Here is a 15,900-nt window from a genome sequence, read left to right as displayed (position 1 = left end):
ATATTGTGTGCGCATGTATAGATGGGTATATGTGTTTGTATACGGGTAGAAGAGAGAGGACACCGAATATATGTCGTTGGTACATTATCCTGTCTATCGACGCAACTTGTTTTATGGACTTACCGTCCGAGATTTTATGTACCGACTGATGGTAATAGAATGGCGCGGTTTTTTTGAATTAAAATCAAATATATTCAATGTAATATTATATTAATTATTATATTATTTATTGTATTCAATTATTAATTTTGAAGTTTGTAATAAAATTGGGACATCATTAATTATCTTCGTAAAATTAAATAAGATACTATATCTTTTTATCATCTAGCTCGCATATTTATGAAACATAATTATAATAATAGTGTATATTGTATTGCGTGAATGAAATATTCAGATTTCATCAAGAATACTAAATACAATCGGTATAATACACTATATATGTGATATTACAATATTATATTATATACTACTAATTATAAGTAAAATAATACAGTATATACATAGTATAATATGTAGATATAATACTATTAATTATATATAAGTAGAATAGCGTAATGTGTAAAAAAATATTTTATTAACTAAAAATTTATCAGCGGTTGATAGTCTTCACATAATTTTATATTATCGCAATAAAAATATGAAGAATAATTTATTTTTAAATATAAAAAAAAGAATAAAATACAAATTTTTGCAAAGTGCGAACTTTTCCTTTTTTAAATTCTCGATATCTTTTTTAGTTCTGTAGTAAAAATAAATAAATATATTCATATGTATATTAATTTTATACACATAAATTGAGAAATAATCTTGTTTGTAACTTGTTTACCTTCCACTAATTTCATGAGTTTCAATCAATTGAATTTACTCGGTTTTTAGCAATATAAAACTGATAAAAATGAATAAAGAATTCTTTAATTTATAATTGTAAAATCTTGAATCATCTATTTAAATTTGTCAATTATTTTTCCTTTCGATTATTACATATGACTCTATATAATGAACTGCGCTACATAAATGATAATTAGTAATTATATAGAAGATAATTACAGGTTTTATTGTAAACTAGTCAATTAAACAATTTGATACTGATCAGGCTCTACTTCATGAATATGTCGTAAAAAGAATGTAACTTTAACTTGTTCAACGTGTCTACATAATTTCATGGCTAAACTAGTTCGTAGTTTCATGTGCTGAGTAAGAGAGGGAAGATTCAGCAGCAAAAATGCGAGACCATCAATTTCCTATATGGTTAACAGAGAGATATTATTATCTATAACATAATAATTTAAAAAATATTAATAATTTTTAGAATTGAAATTACAATACTTACTTCCTCTTTGACACGATATGCGAGATCTTTGCAGTCATTTGTTTTTCTAAGATATCGAAACACATCATCTACACTCCAATATAACGGATTTGAATCGAGCTTTCGAGTTTTAGGTCGCCGTTGTGTCTTTTGCAATCTCATATATTCGGCATCTGCCTCAGAACAATCAGATTCTATGCTTGTGTCCCAATCTCTCTTGATTCCTCTCGTGACTCCAGGGTTCTGATTAAATCTCGTAATATGCTGCTTAGAACTTAAATTAGGAGGACTGGACAATTCTCTATCTTTTATCTTTCCATCATTGAATGAACTACCAGAATCTTCCGAAGCATTGCTGGAAGGTATTTCAGTCTTAAAGTCATCCGACTTGTCAGATTTCTCCAGACCTTTTTGTATCATGATATCTATTTCCGAGAGCGGTTGTCTTCCACTAAATGCTTCGTCAATATGACTCTCCGAGACATGTTTTGCCAGATCTAATGACATAAACGGCATCTCGTCCTCATGAATCTCATATTCCTCCGGAATCTCCTTATGTTTGTTCGCCCATCTGCCACGACGCTTTCGACGTTTCTTACCCCAAGGTTTCGGCTTTTGCACCATAATGCTTGTATATCCTTTCGGTTTTCCTCTCTTTCCAGTTCCAACTGTCGCTGCTACAAAAATAAAGATGTCGATAAAAATACTTTCTTTATATTAATTAATGTTTATGGTATATAAGTGTAAAACAATTTTGTATATATAATATATATAATTTCTTTAGGCTACTGTTACTTACTATATTTTGTTTTCGATGTTTTATAACACTCATCTGGACATTCATTTTCTGGTATATATGATGGACCAAATAAATTTGGGCACACCATTAGTTTTTTACAAATACTTCTGCAAAAGTCCGCTACCATGTCTCCTGATGTAACAATAGCCACGCTCGCGCGATATGTATTATTTTTGTGCTTCGCCTTTAAAACTTCTAAATGATATCCAGGGTCTGGTTTAGAATCGCATTGCAGAACCTTTAAAATTCTGGCACTTCTATACCCAACAGAGACAATCATTGACAAAACTTCTCGCATGACTAATATAACTGGTCCAGGTCCTACTGATTTTGGAAGAGTCGCTAATTTTCCTTTCGAGATCATCGGGCCTGTAAAGCATCGGTAGTTAAAATATATCTTTGGGCACCAGAGCGAAGATCGTGGTTCAGAAATTGGTATGTCCAACAGATTGGCTTTCTTCTCCTCCTCTTTTGCGAACATTTCTAGTTTCTTACAAATTTCAATGTAATTATGCGGAGGTTTTAACGGATAGTGATTAGATTCGCACCATCCTACAGGAAATACTTGCAAGGAATGCATGTCAACTATGTGATCTGGCTTAAAGTATTCATAATTATCTAATTTTATCCACAACAGATTGTCAATGATTTTAGTAATGTGCGCGGCGCATATTATATGTTGGTGTTCTGGATCAACAGCCTCTAATCTCATGCCACATTCAAAACCTGCTTCAGCAGCACTCGTACGTTTGTCAAATAAATCTTCAGATGCTGCAGTAGCATGACATGCTTCCAAATAGTCATTCCAATCAAAATCATCAGTCTTTGAAGTCCAACCTTGCGGATGAGTAATCCTACAACAGAACAAAATTGTCAAAAATAATGCATTGCAATCAAAGAATTAAATAGAAAAATATTTAAAATATTCTTCTATATAATTTATAAATAATAATACTTATATTTATAGAATTATAGTATAGTTACAATTATAAAATTATACAATTATGAAAAAAAATGAATGTATTATTTATCTGATATTTACATGATGTCATGCTTTTTTGCCCATCCAATTGGAAATATATATGGATGCTCTGCAGTACATAGCCATGTATTGTTTTCTGAATTAGTGGGCACAAACGTATCATCTGATCCATCCGAACGTTCAATATATACATCAATATTTACAAGAAAATACATATCGTCAAATACTTTTGTTACACTAGCAGGGCAAATCTTTGTTCGATCTACTGGATGCAGAGCTTCTACTTTCATTCCAACTTTAAAACTATGTTTTGAATAATCTATATTATTATTAAATAATTCTTCCAATAGTTCATCATCTTTTGGTTTAGATTCTAACAAATCTTTCCATTCTTCATAAGTGTACAAGTCGACTATTGAGCCAGGTGGTTCTAAAAACCAATTAGAATTTGATTTAGATGCAAATCCATATGAATGTAAACGTTCGGATGTACAAAATATCCAAAAATCTTCACGAAAGGAACCGGGCGTATCATATCTCAATAAAAGACGTCCTCCAACATTTTCAATAATCTGTAAAAAATAATTAAATATCTTTAAATATTAGAGCAATAACTGGAAAATATAGAAATAATATTATTTTATTGCTTCTCTTATTTTAAAGAAATTTATATTATGTAAGTTATTTTTGTATTTCATAATATAAATTCGTATTGGAATATTTTTTTCAGAGATTTTTGTAAATATGCTCTTACCGTAGCTACCCATAATTTATATGGATGCAAGACATCACTTATCTCAATTTTCATGCCCTGTTTTATTTTATCTGTCATACTTAGGCTATCCTGTGAAAAAAAAGATAAGAAAGAGTATTATATTAAATTATTATTCTAATATATAAAAAATAATGTGAAAATATATCTAATGCCTTACCCCTGTTAACATTTCTGGTGGAAGCGTGCGTGCTGTTGTTAAAAAATCCTTCAGCTTATCTGCACAATCTGGTGATTTCTCAAGTATAGCATCAGGTGGTTCCAATTTTTTATTGTTTTTTGCACTCCAACCAAGTTCATGACCAGCTTCTTTTGTAAGATTAAACCAAAATTCTAATGATCTATCATCACCACCAAAGTAGCGCAACCGTAACAAGGGTCCACAAGCCATGACGATAGAGGCTACCCAGTATGATGGTTCTTCTTGCTCATTATTTTTCTGTACTGGTACTTCTAATGACATACCTATCTCAATACTGTTTTGTAATGTCAACTCCACATGTGGAAACATAATTTGCGGAACTTCCACACTGCTCGTGGCATCAAGATAATCTTGCCAAACAAATCCATATTCTAAAATATATAATTTCATGAAAAATGATTATTTTTTAATCAATTCAAATATTTAATAGCAGATTTAAAAATTTTTATTTTATCTTGATAAAATGTTTTTATTATAAAATAAAAATTTATTATAAAAAATTTATATCTATTAAATATAAATATATACTATAAAAATAAACAACAAAAAATATATATTACTTATTAAGTAATCTTAAAAATAAAAGAAAAAATATATAAAATAATTTAATTTATATTTCTCTTAACTAATTAATAATTTAAATAAAATAATATTTTATTTTAGTAAATTTTTAATGAAAAGTTATAAAATAAATTGTCATAAATAAAAATAATGAAAAAAATTAAAATTATTTAAATTACTAAATTAATTCTCTTTATTCGATAGTATACTAACGCGCAAATCGCCATCTTCTGAATTATTAATAGAGAACAGAGAATAATACATATATATATATATATAGAATTGTATTTGTGTGTAAAAACGTATAAAAAATGTATAATTATATGAAATCAATGCATTATACGCTATTTAATAATTATCGTAACGTAGAAATTTGTATCTTGAATATGTATATATAACGATAATTCATCTCTTAAAAGTTCGTTTGAAAATGCGAACTACCATGTTGTCTATATATGTATACATCTCTCTACCTTTAACAGAAACAATAGCGTTTAAGTTAACCATATGAAAAGAATGTGTGTGCGATAGCTTTATACTCTTCAAACTACATACAATTCTCTAAAAAACAATTTCACACATCGAGCGCATTTTGTGCAAGTAAAATTGAATAAAACTAGCAAGAGTTATACAAATTTTTACCTCCGTCCTGCGATTTTTCCTGCGCTCGATTCTCGCACACTTCCATAATTAATTTACATCACCCAGCTCGCGAACGCGAAATAAACAATAAAATTATATTAACGGATCGTTAGCGGAGGGCACCGTCGTTTGAGTGTAAAAATAAATGGATTAAATCTATAAATCGAAGTTACCCCTGCGATTCTCCATGCGCAAATGAGCTCAAGTTTGCTAGCGAATTCGGTGCAATGATCCCAAATTCTGACAGCGCATGCGCGTGCTTGCGTATGTGTGTACGCGCAAAGCTGACCACGTGACCGGTTTTGATAGACTATAACATTTTTTTTTATTTTTTTCACCTTACTCCATTCACGTTATTATTAAAGTTACTTTATGCATTCTTACATAATGCGTTTTAATGTTAGTTTTTTTTTTTTTTATTTTTATTTCTAAATTATTCAAGGAAGAATTTTGTATCTATATATACTCTAGAATTTTTGTAAGGATTCACAATATTTATTTTGCTTGCGTTTATATATAAATTATATTATTGATTCGACGATTATACATAGATGCACTTGCGTAGTCGTATAAATGTATAAGCAAGAAAATTGACCAATCAGATGGATAATATAAATTATTAAAGGATGCCATATCGTTACGTCTTCGTCTGCCAGACGTGTGATTGATTACTGATTTCTTTGTACAAAGGTAATTAATTATGCAAGTTTTGTTGGACAGGCTCTAAAAAAATTACTATATATACATATATATATATATAATATAGATATATATAAAAAGTTATTTTAATGCGAAGATATAATACAGAAATAACCTCCTGTCTGTCTCAAATCAACCTCCGATACAATATTCGGTCTAATAAATGTTATTTAACACGGGATCACATGTCAATGTAAATTAACAAAAGAGAAGCGCAAGAGGAGACTCTTATTTAGTTTAGAGGAAAAACAGCTGATTTAAAATAGCGGAAAATTTAGAATAGAGAATCTCAGAATAGAGGGACTGCTTTAACAATGGCAGCACGATAACAGGAAAAAAATCATAGCACCGTCCCCTCCCTGTCGCATTGTTGCTACTTCGTATCGCTGGTGATTCGAATTCTTTGTCACTAGGAATTATCGATGATATTTTCATCGTCTTTATTCGACACTTTATGTCGCGTGTTCTCAGCCATTGCGATAAACATCGATAATGTAACGGGAAAAACTTGATTCTGTAAACAATGTCAAAATTTAACAGGATACTTTTTCTTTACACTTTATCAGCTGTTATCGCTTCAGTATGTATTTATTAATTATTATTTAATCTTTAAATATATTTTTCTCGTTTATTTTTATACATTTTGATAAAAGTATTATTTATAATTTTATTTAAAAATATATATGTTGGTCATTAATTATATGTATATGTTCAAATTGATTGTCAAGTTTCATTACATGTATATTTATTTATTGTTTAATTTAAAAAGCTGTATAATTTTTTAATTAAATTGTTGTCAAGTTTTAAAAATTAATTGCATATACTTTACAGGCTTTAACTGTGACTTCAACTTCTTTTTGCGAAGTACCTGATCATGAATTAGGTTTTAATTATAGCTTCACAAAATTATCATCAAATAACGGAGATATTATTATTGAAAATAATCATCCAAAAGAAACAATACGTATGCAATTATGTTCTCCATTAAGAAAAAAATGTAACAATCAAGATGGATATGCAATATGTCTAATAAATAATAACACAGAAAAAGGAATAGGTAATGTCACAAATTTATATCTTATCCATTGTATTATGAATTTAAAAGTAATTGATTTTATTTATATAAACAGGAAAATTTCCTCCGGAAGTTGAGAATAAATCTGGGAGGATATCATTTCATTTTACCGGTGACAAATGTTCATTGTTTAACAATAAAGTTAATTATAAAGTGGAAATTATTATGTATTGTGATTATGATGCAGAAAGTAATTCGCATCCTGAGATATTTCCATATGTAAGTAATAAATTTCTTTTCTAAATATAATAACAAACACAAATATGTGATCATTAAATTATATAATATATTGAAAAGGACAAGAATGGATATTCTTGTTCAATGGTAATAGCTGAAAGATGTTCCTGTTTTTATTGGAAAGCAAAATAGAATGTTAGACAGAAAGCACATTAGCCATTAGATACTGGGCTGTCTTTACAATTGCTTTTTTCCAGTATATTATATAATTTAATAACTATAACATTTAAAGATGAAATATATATAAGATAACGAATAAGTAATTAGATAATGAACTATTTGTAGGACAATGAGAAACAATGCAAATTATTTATGGTATGGAAGACAGCATTAGCTTGTGGTAAAAGATTCCAAACAAATTGTACAGTTGTCAATGATGGTTATCATTATAATTTAAGTTCTTTAACAAGATCTTCGGAAAATTATGTCATTCATACAAGAGACGACATGAAATGGCCTAAAATAGTGTTAAATGTTTGTCATTCTATAATACGTCAATATGATGCTAGATGTCCAATGAAGTCAGGTGCTTGTTTGGATGATGTTGGAAAATCTGATAGGTAAATCTGCAAATAGATTTTTTATTATAACTAAATATAATACACAAATATATAGTCAGGTTTAAATACAAACACATAATCTTTTGATGAGACAGCACAATGTAATGAATCTTTTTTTAAAAAAATAGTTTGCACCTTTGTTCTATATCATTTCAGATATACGAGTTTAGGAGAAGTACAAGAACCTCCTTTCTTTAAGGATGGGTATTTACAAATAGAATATCAAAATGGTGCAGTGTGCAAAAAAAATATTCAGCCTCAACATATTAAAACAACAATTAAATTTATATGTGTAAAGGAAGCCATGGTATAACATTAGATTATACAGACACACACATACAATATAGTATATTAATGAAATGCATTTTAAATATTATGATATTGGTATCATACAGGGGACTATTCCAGAATATGTTGGTGGAATGGAAGATTGTCATTATCAATTAATATGGCATACTGCTGCAGCATGTAGTATAGAGTCTCTACTTGAATACAGTACCAAAACAGCAGGCAAATGCTTGGTTACGAATCCAATCACGAATTTTACGTAAGAATTTTATTCCTCTTTCTTATGTGCGATTAATTCATAAATCTGTAATACATTTATATAATCTAACTATATATCTTGTCATGTATGTTTAGATATAATTTGCAGTCACTGATGAACAAGGATTTTACAGTCGTAAATACAAATGGCATAAAATATAAATTCAGAGTATGTGAAGCACTTACAAATAATGTATGTGGAATTGGAGCAGGTACTGTATAATTTTTATCAATTGCATAAAATTGATATGATCTAAATTTCTTACCAAATTATTATTCTTACATACAGGAATATGCAATTTAAAACATAATACACCATTGGGCCAAGCTAATACAAATTTGACATGGCAACAGGGTGGCCCTTATTTAAATTACACTAATGGTGATTTATGCGAAAATGGGATGCATCATTATACAGTTATTGGATTCTTCTGTGGACCGGAAGGTTCGTCCAATGAACCGTTGCTTATGGAAGATTATCCTTGTCAGACTGTTATACACTGGAATACAGATCTAGCATGCGAGAAAAGAGTAAGCATATTTAAGCTGTATTTGGACACTACTTTTCATAAATATAAGAAAGATAGAACGACACTTAGTGTGAGCTAAGAAATTCCCGAACCTTATATGTACATCTATGCTTATACAATAATTTTATTTTTTTTTCTTGACATAATGGAGAATTTCTTTTTCGTCTAGATTAAATGTACGACTAATAACGATGATGAGATTAACTTAACTCCTCTCATACAATCTACAAATAATTACATTGTAAGAGCCAACGGTACAGAGTTCCATATAAATATCTGCAGACCCCTAGTCCCCACTCGAAGTCTTACATGTGCACATGGTAGTGCTGCTTGTAAAGTTTCGGTATTTTCAAAGAATGAATATACCAATGAAATCGTAAGTACAAATATATTTAAACAACTATCAATATCGCAATTAAAATATAAAAAATTCAAAATTTTTATAACATTTTTTATTTTAATTAATTTTAATTAAAATAATAATTTAATAGAGTTTGGGATTTCCTGAGGACAGCCCCACATTAAATAAAGATCTACAAATAGTATTACGTTATATTGGTGGATCACAGTGTCCAGAGGATCCAACTAAATCAATATCTTCAATTTTCACCTTTGTTTGTGATAATAATAATCAGGTAATAATATACAGAATTCGCTTAATCTTAATTTTTTTAATGTGAAATCTATTATCATTAAAAGATTAATGTCTTTATAAATCTATTTGAGAGGATTATATAATGAACGCCTTCTTTATGATTTAGAATTATATAATGAAGTTTTATATTAATTATTCCTTTAATAAAATATTTATTTTTCTTATTAGTTTCTTGATAATTTAAAGATAATGGTGAGAGTTTAACATTGATAATTTAACAACAAAGAAATCAAATTTAATATAATAAAAAGATATCAAGATTAAATAAAAAATTCAAAGAATATATCATATAATAAACGGATTTTTATAAGCGATACTTTGCTAAAATTTTCGTATTTTCAGGGACTTCCAGTATATAAGACTTATGTTAATTGTACTTATATGTTTGAATGGAATACCAGTATAGCATGTGGAGCTGTGATAGGCGGTTGGACGCCACCTTGTACTATAAAAGACAGTTTTCTCTCGTACGAATATGATCTTTCTTTATTATATAAAAAACAACAGATACACTATGTGAGTTTAAAATATGTTCTACAAAGAAAAGTTAAAATATTTTGAATATATCATTTATATAATATTAACCGCATATACATATATAAAGTAAAATTCCTTTTTTCATTAACATAAGGGCAACTTTATATCTATATATTATTATATTCAATTATTTAAAATATATATATCCTTATTTAATCTCCTATAAATATTTGTATTGTTGCCTTATTTGCAACCATATGAAATGCCTATATATACAATGTCTATTAATAATGATACCAAAACACCGAAAAATATTAGAAATTTATAAATTGTAGGTGAAAGGCAAACAAAGCAAGGAATACAGTATAAATATTTGTGGCGGAGAAAAATATTGTAACGGCTCTGCTGTATGTCATGGAACTAATGGTTATGGATCACTGAAGAGTGTGCTTTTCGATTACAGCCGAGATGATGTAAAACTTAAATATTCAAATGGCAGTAAATGTAACAATAGTAAGTTATCGATTATCTCGTTTTGTATTAATGCATTCACAATTTATTTTAATTATATATGTAAATTGTATTTTATATTCTATTTTAGATTCCTATACATCCGAAGTAAGATTTATATGTAACGATTCCATGGGCATTGGTGCACCAAAACTGCTACTGGTAAGTGAAAATTATTCAAAATACTTATTTAGTGCGCAATATTTCTTGGGACAAAAAAAGGATAAATTTTTTAGAGATAACGTTATAAGATACGCTTTAAGAAAAAAAACCAATTTTTTTATTTTGAAAATTTACTAGAATGAAACATACGTATCAAAAAATAAATTTTAACTTTTTATTTATTTCTCTATTTAATATATCTTACTTTCAAAATATTTTCACACTAATGACTATATATACACATAGTATTAAGACTTACTTTCTGACAACCCATATTCAGTTCTTTAATAAAAACATATATTTATATAAATTTACAATCTTCAAAATCTAATATCTTTACAACAAAATTCTTACAATTAGATTACAAATCTACACATATATACGAACATACATACATACATACATAACATATATCATATATACATGAAAAGTATTATTAATACTTTGATATCTCATAAGAACAAACGCGTATATATCAAATATTTTGATATATATCAAATATTTTGATATATATCAAACTCACCCAAAAATCTATACGAAAAATATTTAGAAAAAGTAGGGTATTTTGTATTTAATAAAAACATCTCTATTAATACACGATAATAATGCATAAAGCATGACATGGAAAGTATTGTGTAAAGAACAATTACGAATTAATTATTTGTCAGGTACTGCTTGAGTAACTTAAATTATATAAGTTGTTTCACACATCATTACTGCATCAACATTTAATAAATTGATCAAAAATCTATTAAGCATTGGTACAGTAATGAAGATACGCAAAATGTTATATATACTATTAAATAAAAAAGATTATATATATAAATCTTATTTACTAATGCTATTGCACTATATATATTTGATATCTAAATAAGATGCATCATAATACATCAAATAATCACTGAGTATTTTCTTATACGAGCTATTTTTTAAAAAATATACTAAAAACTTATGTATTGCACAATATAGCATATAGCACATTAAAGATTAACCCACATCAAGGAATAAACATTATATATAAACACAACATAATACTATAATAATAGTAATACTTATATTTAAAAAGCCATTATAATAATTTCAATTTACAATCTCGATTGGAATTTTAAATATGATGTGTAGACAAGTTTAAATTTAAAGTCACATTTTTCGAAAGATATTTAAAAATCGTCAGAGTAATATAATAGCAAATGTTCAATATATATATATATATATATATATATATATATATATATATATATAGCATAATATTTTATATTAAGTGAGCTTTTTATTCTTGAAAATTAATTTTCCAGGAATTGATAAGAAATGCATATTACATATTATGCTAACATTTATATGTAGATTCATCTCTTAACATAAGTAGATTCATTTATTCTAACATTAGTCAGTTGCTTGTTCTTTTTCTTTCTCTTTCGTTATTATATCGAGTTGGTATTCTTAATTATTTTATCTGAAGATTCAAAATTAAAGATAAAGTTTTCTTTACGAAAAAAATTCTTAAAACAATTTAGGAGCATCAACCCTGCATCTATCACAGACGAAATTATAAATGTGATCGCTAATCATTTCCTATATTTTTATCTTTGCGCTGTCAAGCAATGTACTCTCTGTTATCAATCATAGGATCGTGTTTGATTAAATGTTCCGGTGTAAGAATTATCGTAACGTTTTCGTTCAACTTACGCAATGCTTGAGGAAACTCGTTCGTAGGTAATTGTTTCTGCAGCTTTTCGTCGAATGTTTTAAACGTATCGGCGGGTGGTGTAGCATTTGGAGGAGTCTCGGGGATCCCGATCGGATACATAAGCTCTTTTTTATCTCCATTTGCTTGAATACACAGTTGATGATTCTCAAAGATTTTTCTCCCGATCGCGCTACTCTTTCTGGGTAATTTGGTTTTATGCGGTAACGCGTATCTCAATTTGTCCCAGAACCAAGGATCTCCCCATTTGACATAAGTATTCATACTTATATACGCCTTCAATTCCGAATCTAAGTCGTCCGTATGACCGATATCGCCGTACAGGATCAATATTACTCGCGCTCGACCTTCGCTCAATGCCTGACTATGAGCAGCTCGAAACTCCATCCTTCCCCAGACACTTTCGAGGAAATTCGGCGACAATACCACTATCGTCCGTCTCGATTCTTCTACAGATCTAGCGATATTCGCGGGTATCCATTCGCCCGCCAACCAATCCCGATAATGAAGACACAGTTTGAACGGCGTCGGACCGTTCTCTAATTTCGACACTAATTCATTCACTACAAAGTCATGATCCTTGTGCGAGTAGCTTACAAACGCGTCGTATAGTTTCTCCTTATCCAATTCCTCTTCCGTTACGAACCATAAACACCATTGATGCGAGAATAGCCACACTTTGATATGTTGTTGGTATTTATAATAAAGTAGGCCCGAGATGCCGATAAACAATCCCATCAGAGCGATTGCTATGCTAACGCCCATAGTCGCTGTGTTGTTGAAAAGACAAAATTCAACCGTGGTCATCTCCGATATGGTTTTGTTCTTCCCTGGACACGTAACTTTAAATAAATTGGGTATGTTCACGAGTTTTGTTTGAATGAAATTTAGGAAATCCTTAGTATTGCAATCGCATATCCATGGATTTTCGTGTAACGTCAAGTCAGTTAAATTCGTAGAATTTTTCAAAAACTCTAACACATCAGAGTGCATTATTGACATGTTGTTATTATGTAGTTCTAAGACCTGAAACAATTTAAATCTTAATTGTAATACTTTATCAAATATTGTATGTAACATAGTGATTGGAAGGACTCAACGAAGAGAAAAATGTTAAAAATGATTTCTGCGAACTTTTACATTAATGAAATATTTTTTCTATATTTTTGCGAGTACTTCTTGGGTCTTTGAATTTTCTGATACTTTTTCTTTTTAGATGATTTTTCGAATAAAATATTGCATAGAGATTTACCTGTATTGTCCTGGGCAGTTCGTCCAAAAAGATTTCAGAGATGTTGTTGTGAGATAAAATAAGTTTCTTCACTGATTCAAGTTTTAAATTTTTTAAATTTTTTAAATCCGATATTCGTGTAAGCTGATTATTGGTGAAATTCAATACGACTTGTTTGTAATTTTCAGGATTTTTTATATCGTTCGGAATGCTAGTCAAGTTTTTGTGAGAGCAGTCAAATATGAACGCGTTGTCTTCGGGCTTTTCGAAACAGACACACTTCTCGGAGCACTTAGATTCAGAATCTGTGTCGTTCACTATGCACATTAACAATTCAGATTTCAAGTTCGTAACGAGCTCATTCTTCAGCTCTTCTGGACTTTCACAAGTTAAATTTCCAGGTTTTATGTGGAAATAATTTTGAACGTTGGGATGCATTTTGCCTTCGATATAGCGTAAAAAGTCATACAGCTTGCAATCGCAATGTAACGGATTGTGTCCCACATATATTATCGCATCACGAATAGCTCTGTCTTGATATTCCGCAAGTTGTTCGGCACTGTCCAAGAAAATGTGCTCTATTTTGTTATAAGTTAAATCCACTTTGACATTTCTCGATATAAATTGCAGATCTTCGCTCTGAAATTAAAAAAGAAAAAATTAAAGATGTGTATGTGTATAAATTATTGTCTTCGAAAATAATTTTATAACTAAGTCAATCACATTTTTAACACTCTCAAGATAATATGCGCTTTTTCTCAAATACTTACAGTTATAAAGGATATGTTGTTATATCTGAGATCTAGTTTTCGAAGTTTTACATCACTCAGCTTCCAGTCATCGAATATTTTTGAAATACTGTTATTAGCTAAATATAATTCCTTTAATTCGACGCAATAACTAAAAGGTGAGTTGGATCCAAATTCATTGTAATACTCGGAAAAAGTAGATTGTAATGTAAGACGATTGTTAGAAAATTTAGCAATCTTCAAATGCCCTAAAGAGTTAAAACTTCGGTCAGCAATGGTCATCAGTTGATTTTCTTCTATGTTTAATTCTTCCAAAGCATATAATCCATCGAACACGTGCCTACAACATTAAAAAGAATTATATATTAATAAAAATATGGAAACTATAGAAACAATTATCGTTTATATAGTAATAGTGATATAAACATACTCGGAAATGAAAGTAATGCGATTTTTTGATAAATCCAATTTTATTAATTGATTGGTATTGAAGAAAATATTATCAGGCAATTTCTCGAGATCATTGAAATTCAGTATCAATTCTTTCAATCCTTTCAAGTCTCGAAATATTCGCTTGGGTAAAGTTGTAAGATAATTTCGGTCTAAAGTGATATTGGTCAACGAGGAAGAGCCCCAGAAAAGATCTTCCGGCAAGTTAATAAATCCATTCTTTGTCAGTTTCAACACCTTCAATTCTGGTAAATTAGCAAAAAATTTCTCCGGCAAAGTTGTCATGTTTTTTTTATTTTCAAACAGAGAGAAGGTATGCAGTTTCGTTTGATTTCGTAGCAGATTTTTCGGCAACTGTGTAAAATTGTTCCGAGATAAGTTGAGGATCTCGAGATTCTCTAGCTTCGCGAATATATTTTCCGTTAAATTAATCATATTATTCGTATTAAGGTCGAGAGTTTTGAGAGCGATGAGTCCGTCGAAAATCCCCGATTGTAGCTCTGTTAAATTATTTTTCCACAAATTGAGCAATGTCAGATTTTTTAAATTCTCAAACGTGCCTACTTCTATCGAGTGCAAATTATTATCGCCCAATTCGAGCCATTGCAATTTCGGCGTATGGTTGAAAATTCCATCGATCGAATGTAAGTTGTTGTCGAGCAAGTTGAGCCCCGTCAAATTTGTTAAATCGGCCAATAGATCCTTGTCCACGTTGGTCACATTGTTGCTCGATAAAACCAAGGATTTAAGATTTTCGAAGTCATTCAAATGGTACTTTTGCAGAGCGAAGCTCAAGTCCTTGTACGATTGGAAGCTTAATTTCTCAATGCCAGTAGCTCCGAACATTTGCGTGATTTCACCCAAACTGCTGTTGTTCGGAAAATCGCACATACGAAAGAACATTGATTTGATTTCATTTTTTATGAAAGACGCCATGTCCAAATTAAAATTGTCCCATTCCGGCGAGTTGATACATTCAATCTACGAAAAAAAATATACGCTCACATAAATTTATTATAGTTATATAATGAAAAATATATATAGTGA

General features: G+C 29.5%; 3 protein-coding genes across 5 annotated transcripts in view; 1 reads left to right on the top strand and 2 right to left on the bottom strand.

The window, feature by feature from the left end:
* Positions 1-1,028: 1,028 nt before the first annotated feature.
* Positions 1,029-6,209, bottom strand: LOC114945970 (scm-like with four MBT domains protein 1). Of its 2 annotated transcripts, none has more exons than XM_085481474.1 (7): positions 5,441-6,209; positions 4,023-4,435; positions 3,845-3,934; positions 3,151-3,662; positions 2,109-2,962; positions 1,331-1,986; positions 1,029-1,241 (listed from the first exon to the last, which is right to left on the bottom strand). In XM_085481474.1, the coding sequence occupies exons 1-7, from the start codon at positions 5,454-5,456 to the stop codon at positions 1,071-1,073; spliced, it is 2,712 nt and encodes a 903-aa protein (XP_085337600.1). In that variant the 5' UTR covers positions 5,457-6,209; the 3' UTR covers positions 1,029-1,070. The 2 variants fall into 2 exon arrangements, with proteins under 2 accessions (XP_085337600.1, XP_029178174.2); XM_029322341.2 differs by having other exon boundaries at positions 5,268-6,208.
* A 58-nt stretch (positions 6,210-6,267) lies between these two features.
* Positions 6,268-15,900, top strand: part of Lerp (lysosomal enzyme receptor protein) — a 16,570-nt gene continuing 6,937 nt past the window's right edge. For both annotated transcript variants that reach the window (XM_085481475.1, XM_029322342.2), the window contains exons 1-13: positions 6,268-6,546; positions 6,798-7,023; positions 7,097-7,260; positions 7,564-7,838; positions 7,995-8,145; positions 8,234-8,385; positions 8,481-8,596; positions 8,674-8,915; positions 9,084-9,290; positions 9,406-9,549; positions 9,912-10,085; positions 10,382-10,559; positions 10,648-10,718. In XM_085481475.1, coding sequence (XP_085337601.1) covers positions 6,490-6,546; positions 6,798-7,023; positions 7,097-7,260; positions 7,564-7,838; positions 7,995-8,145; positions 8,234-8,385; positions 8,481-8,596; positions 8,674-8,915; positions 9,084-9,290; positions 9,406-9,549; positions 9,912-10,085; positions 10,382-10,559; positions 10,648-10,718 — 2,157 coding nt within the window. In that variant the 5' untranslated portion in view covers positions 6,268-6,489. The remainder of the gene's footprint in view (positions 6,547-6,797; positions 7,024-7,096; positions 7,261-7,563; positions 7,839-7,994; positions 8,146-8,233; positions 8,386-8,480; positions 8,597-8,673; positions 8,916-9,083; positions 9,291-9,405; positions 9,550-9,911; positions 10,086-10,381; positions 10,560-10,647; positions 10,719-15,900) is intronic.
* Positions 12,039-15,900, bottom strand: part of Tl (toll like receptor) — an 8,579-nt gene continuing 4,717 nt past the window's right edge. The window contains exons 3-6 of the mRNA XM_029322340.2: positions 14,834-15,834; positions 14,425-14,743; positions 13,676-14,293; positions 12,039-13,449 (exon numbers count right to left, since the gene is read on the bottom strand). Of these exons, the coding sequence (XP_029178173.2) occupies positions 12,313-13,449; positions 13,676-14,293; positions 14,425-14,743; positions 14,834-15,834 (3,075 nt within the window). The 3' untranslated portion in view covers positions 12,039-12,312. The remainder of the gene's footprint in view (positions 13,450-13,675; positions 14,294-14,424; positions 14,744-14,833; positions 15,835-15,900) is intronic.

Source organism: Nylanderia fulva, unplaced genomic scaffold (genome assembly GCF_048542155.1).
Source record: "Nylanderia fulva isolate GAGA-0341 unplaced genomic scaffold, ASM4854215v1 Scaffold18, whole genome shotgun sequence".
NCBI lineage: Eukaryota > Metazoa > Arthropoda > Insecta > Hymenoptera > Formicidae > Nylanderia > Nylanderia fulva.
The sequence above is the reverse complement of the archived record's forward strand: the minus strand, read 5'-3'. Positions and strand labels throughout refer to the sequence as shown.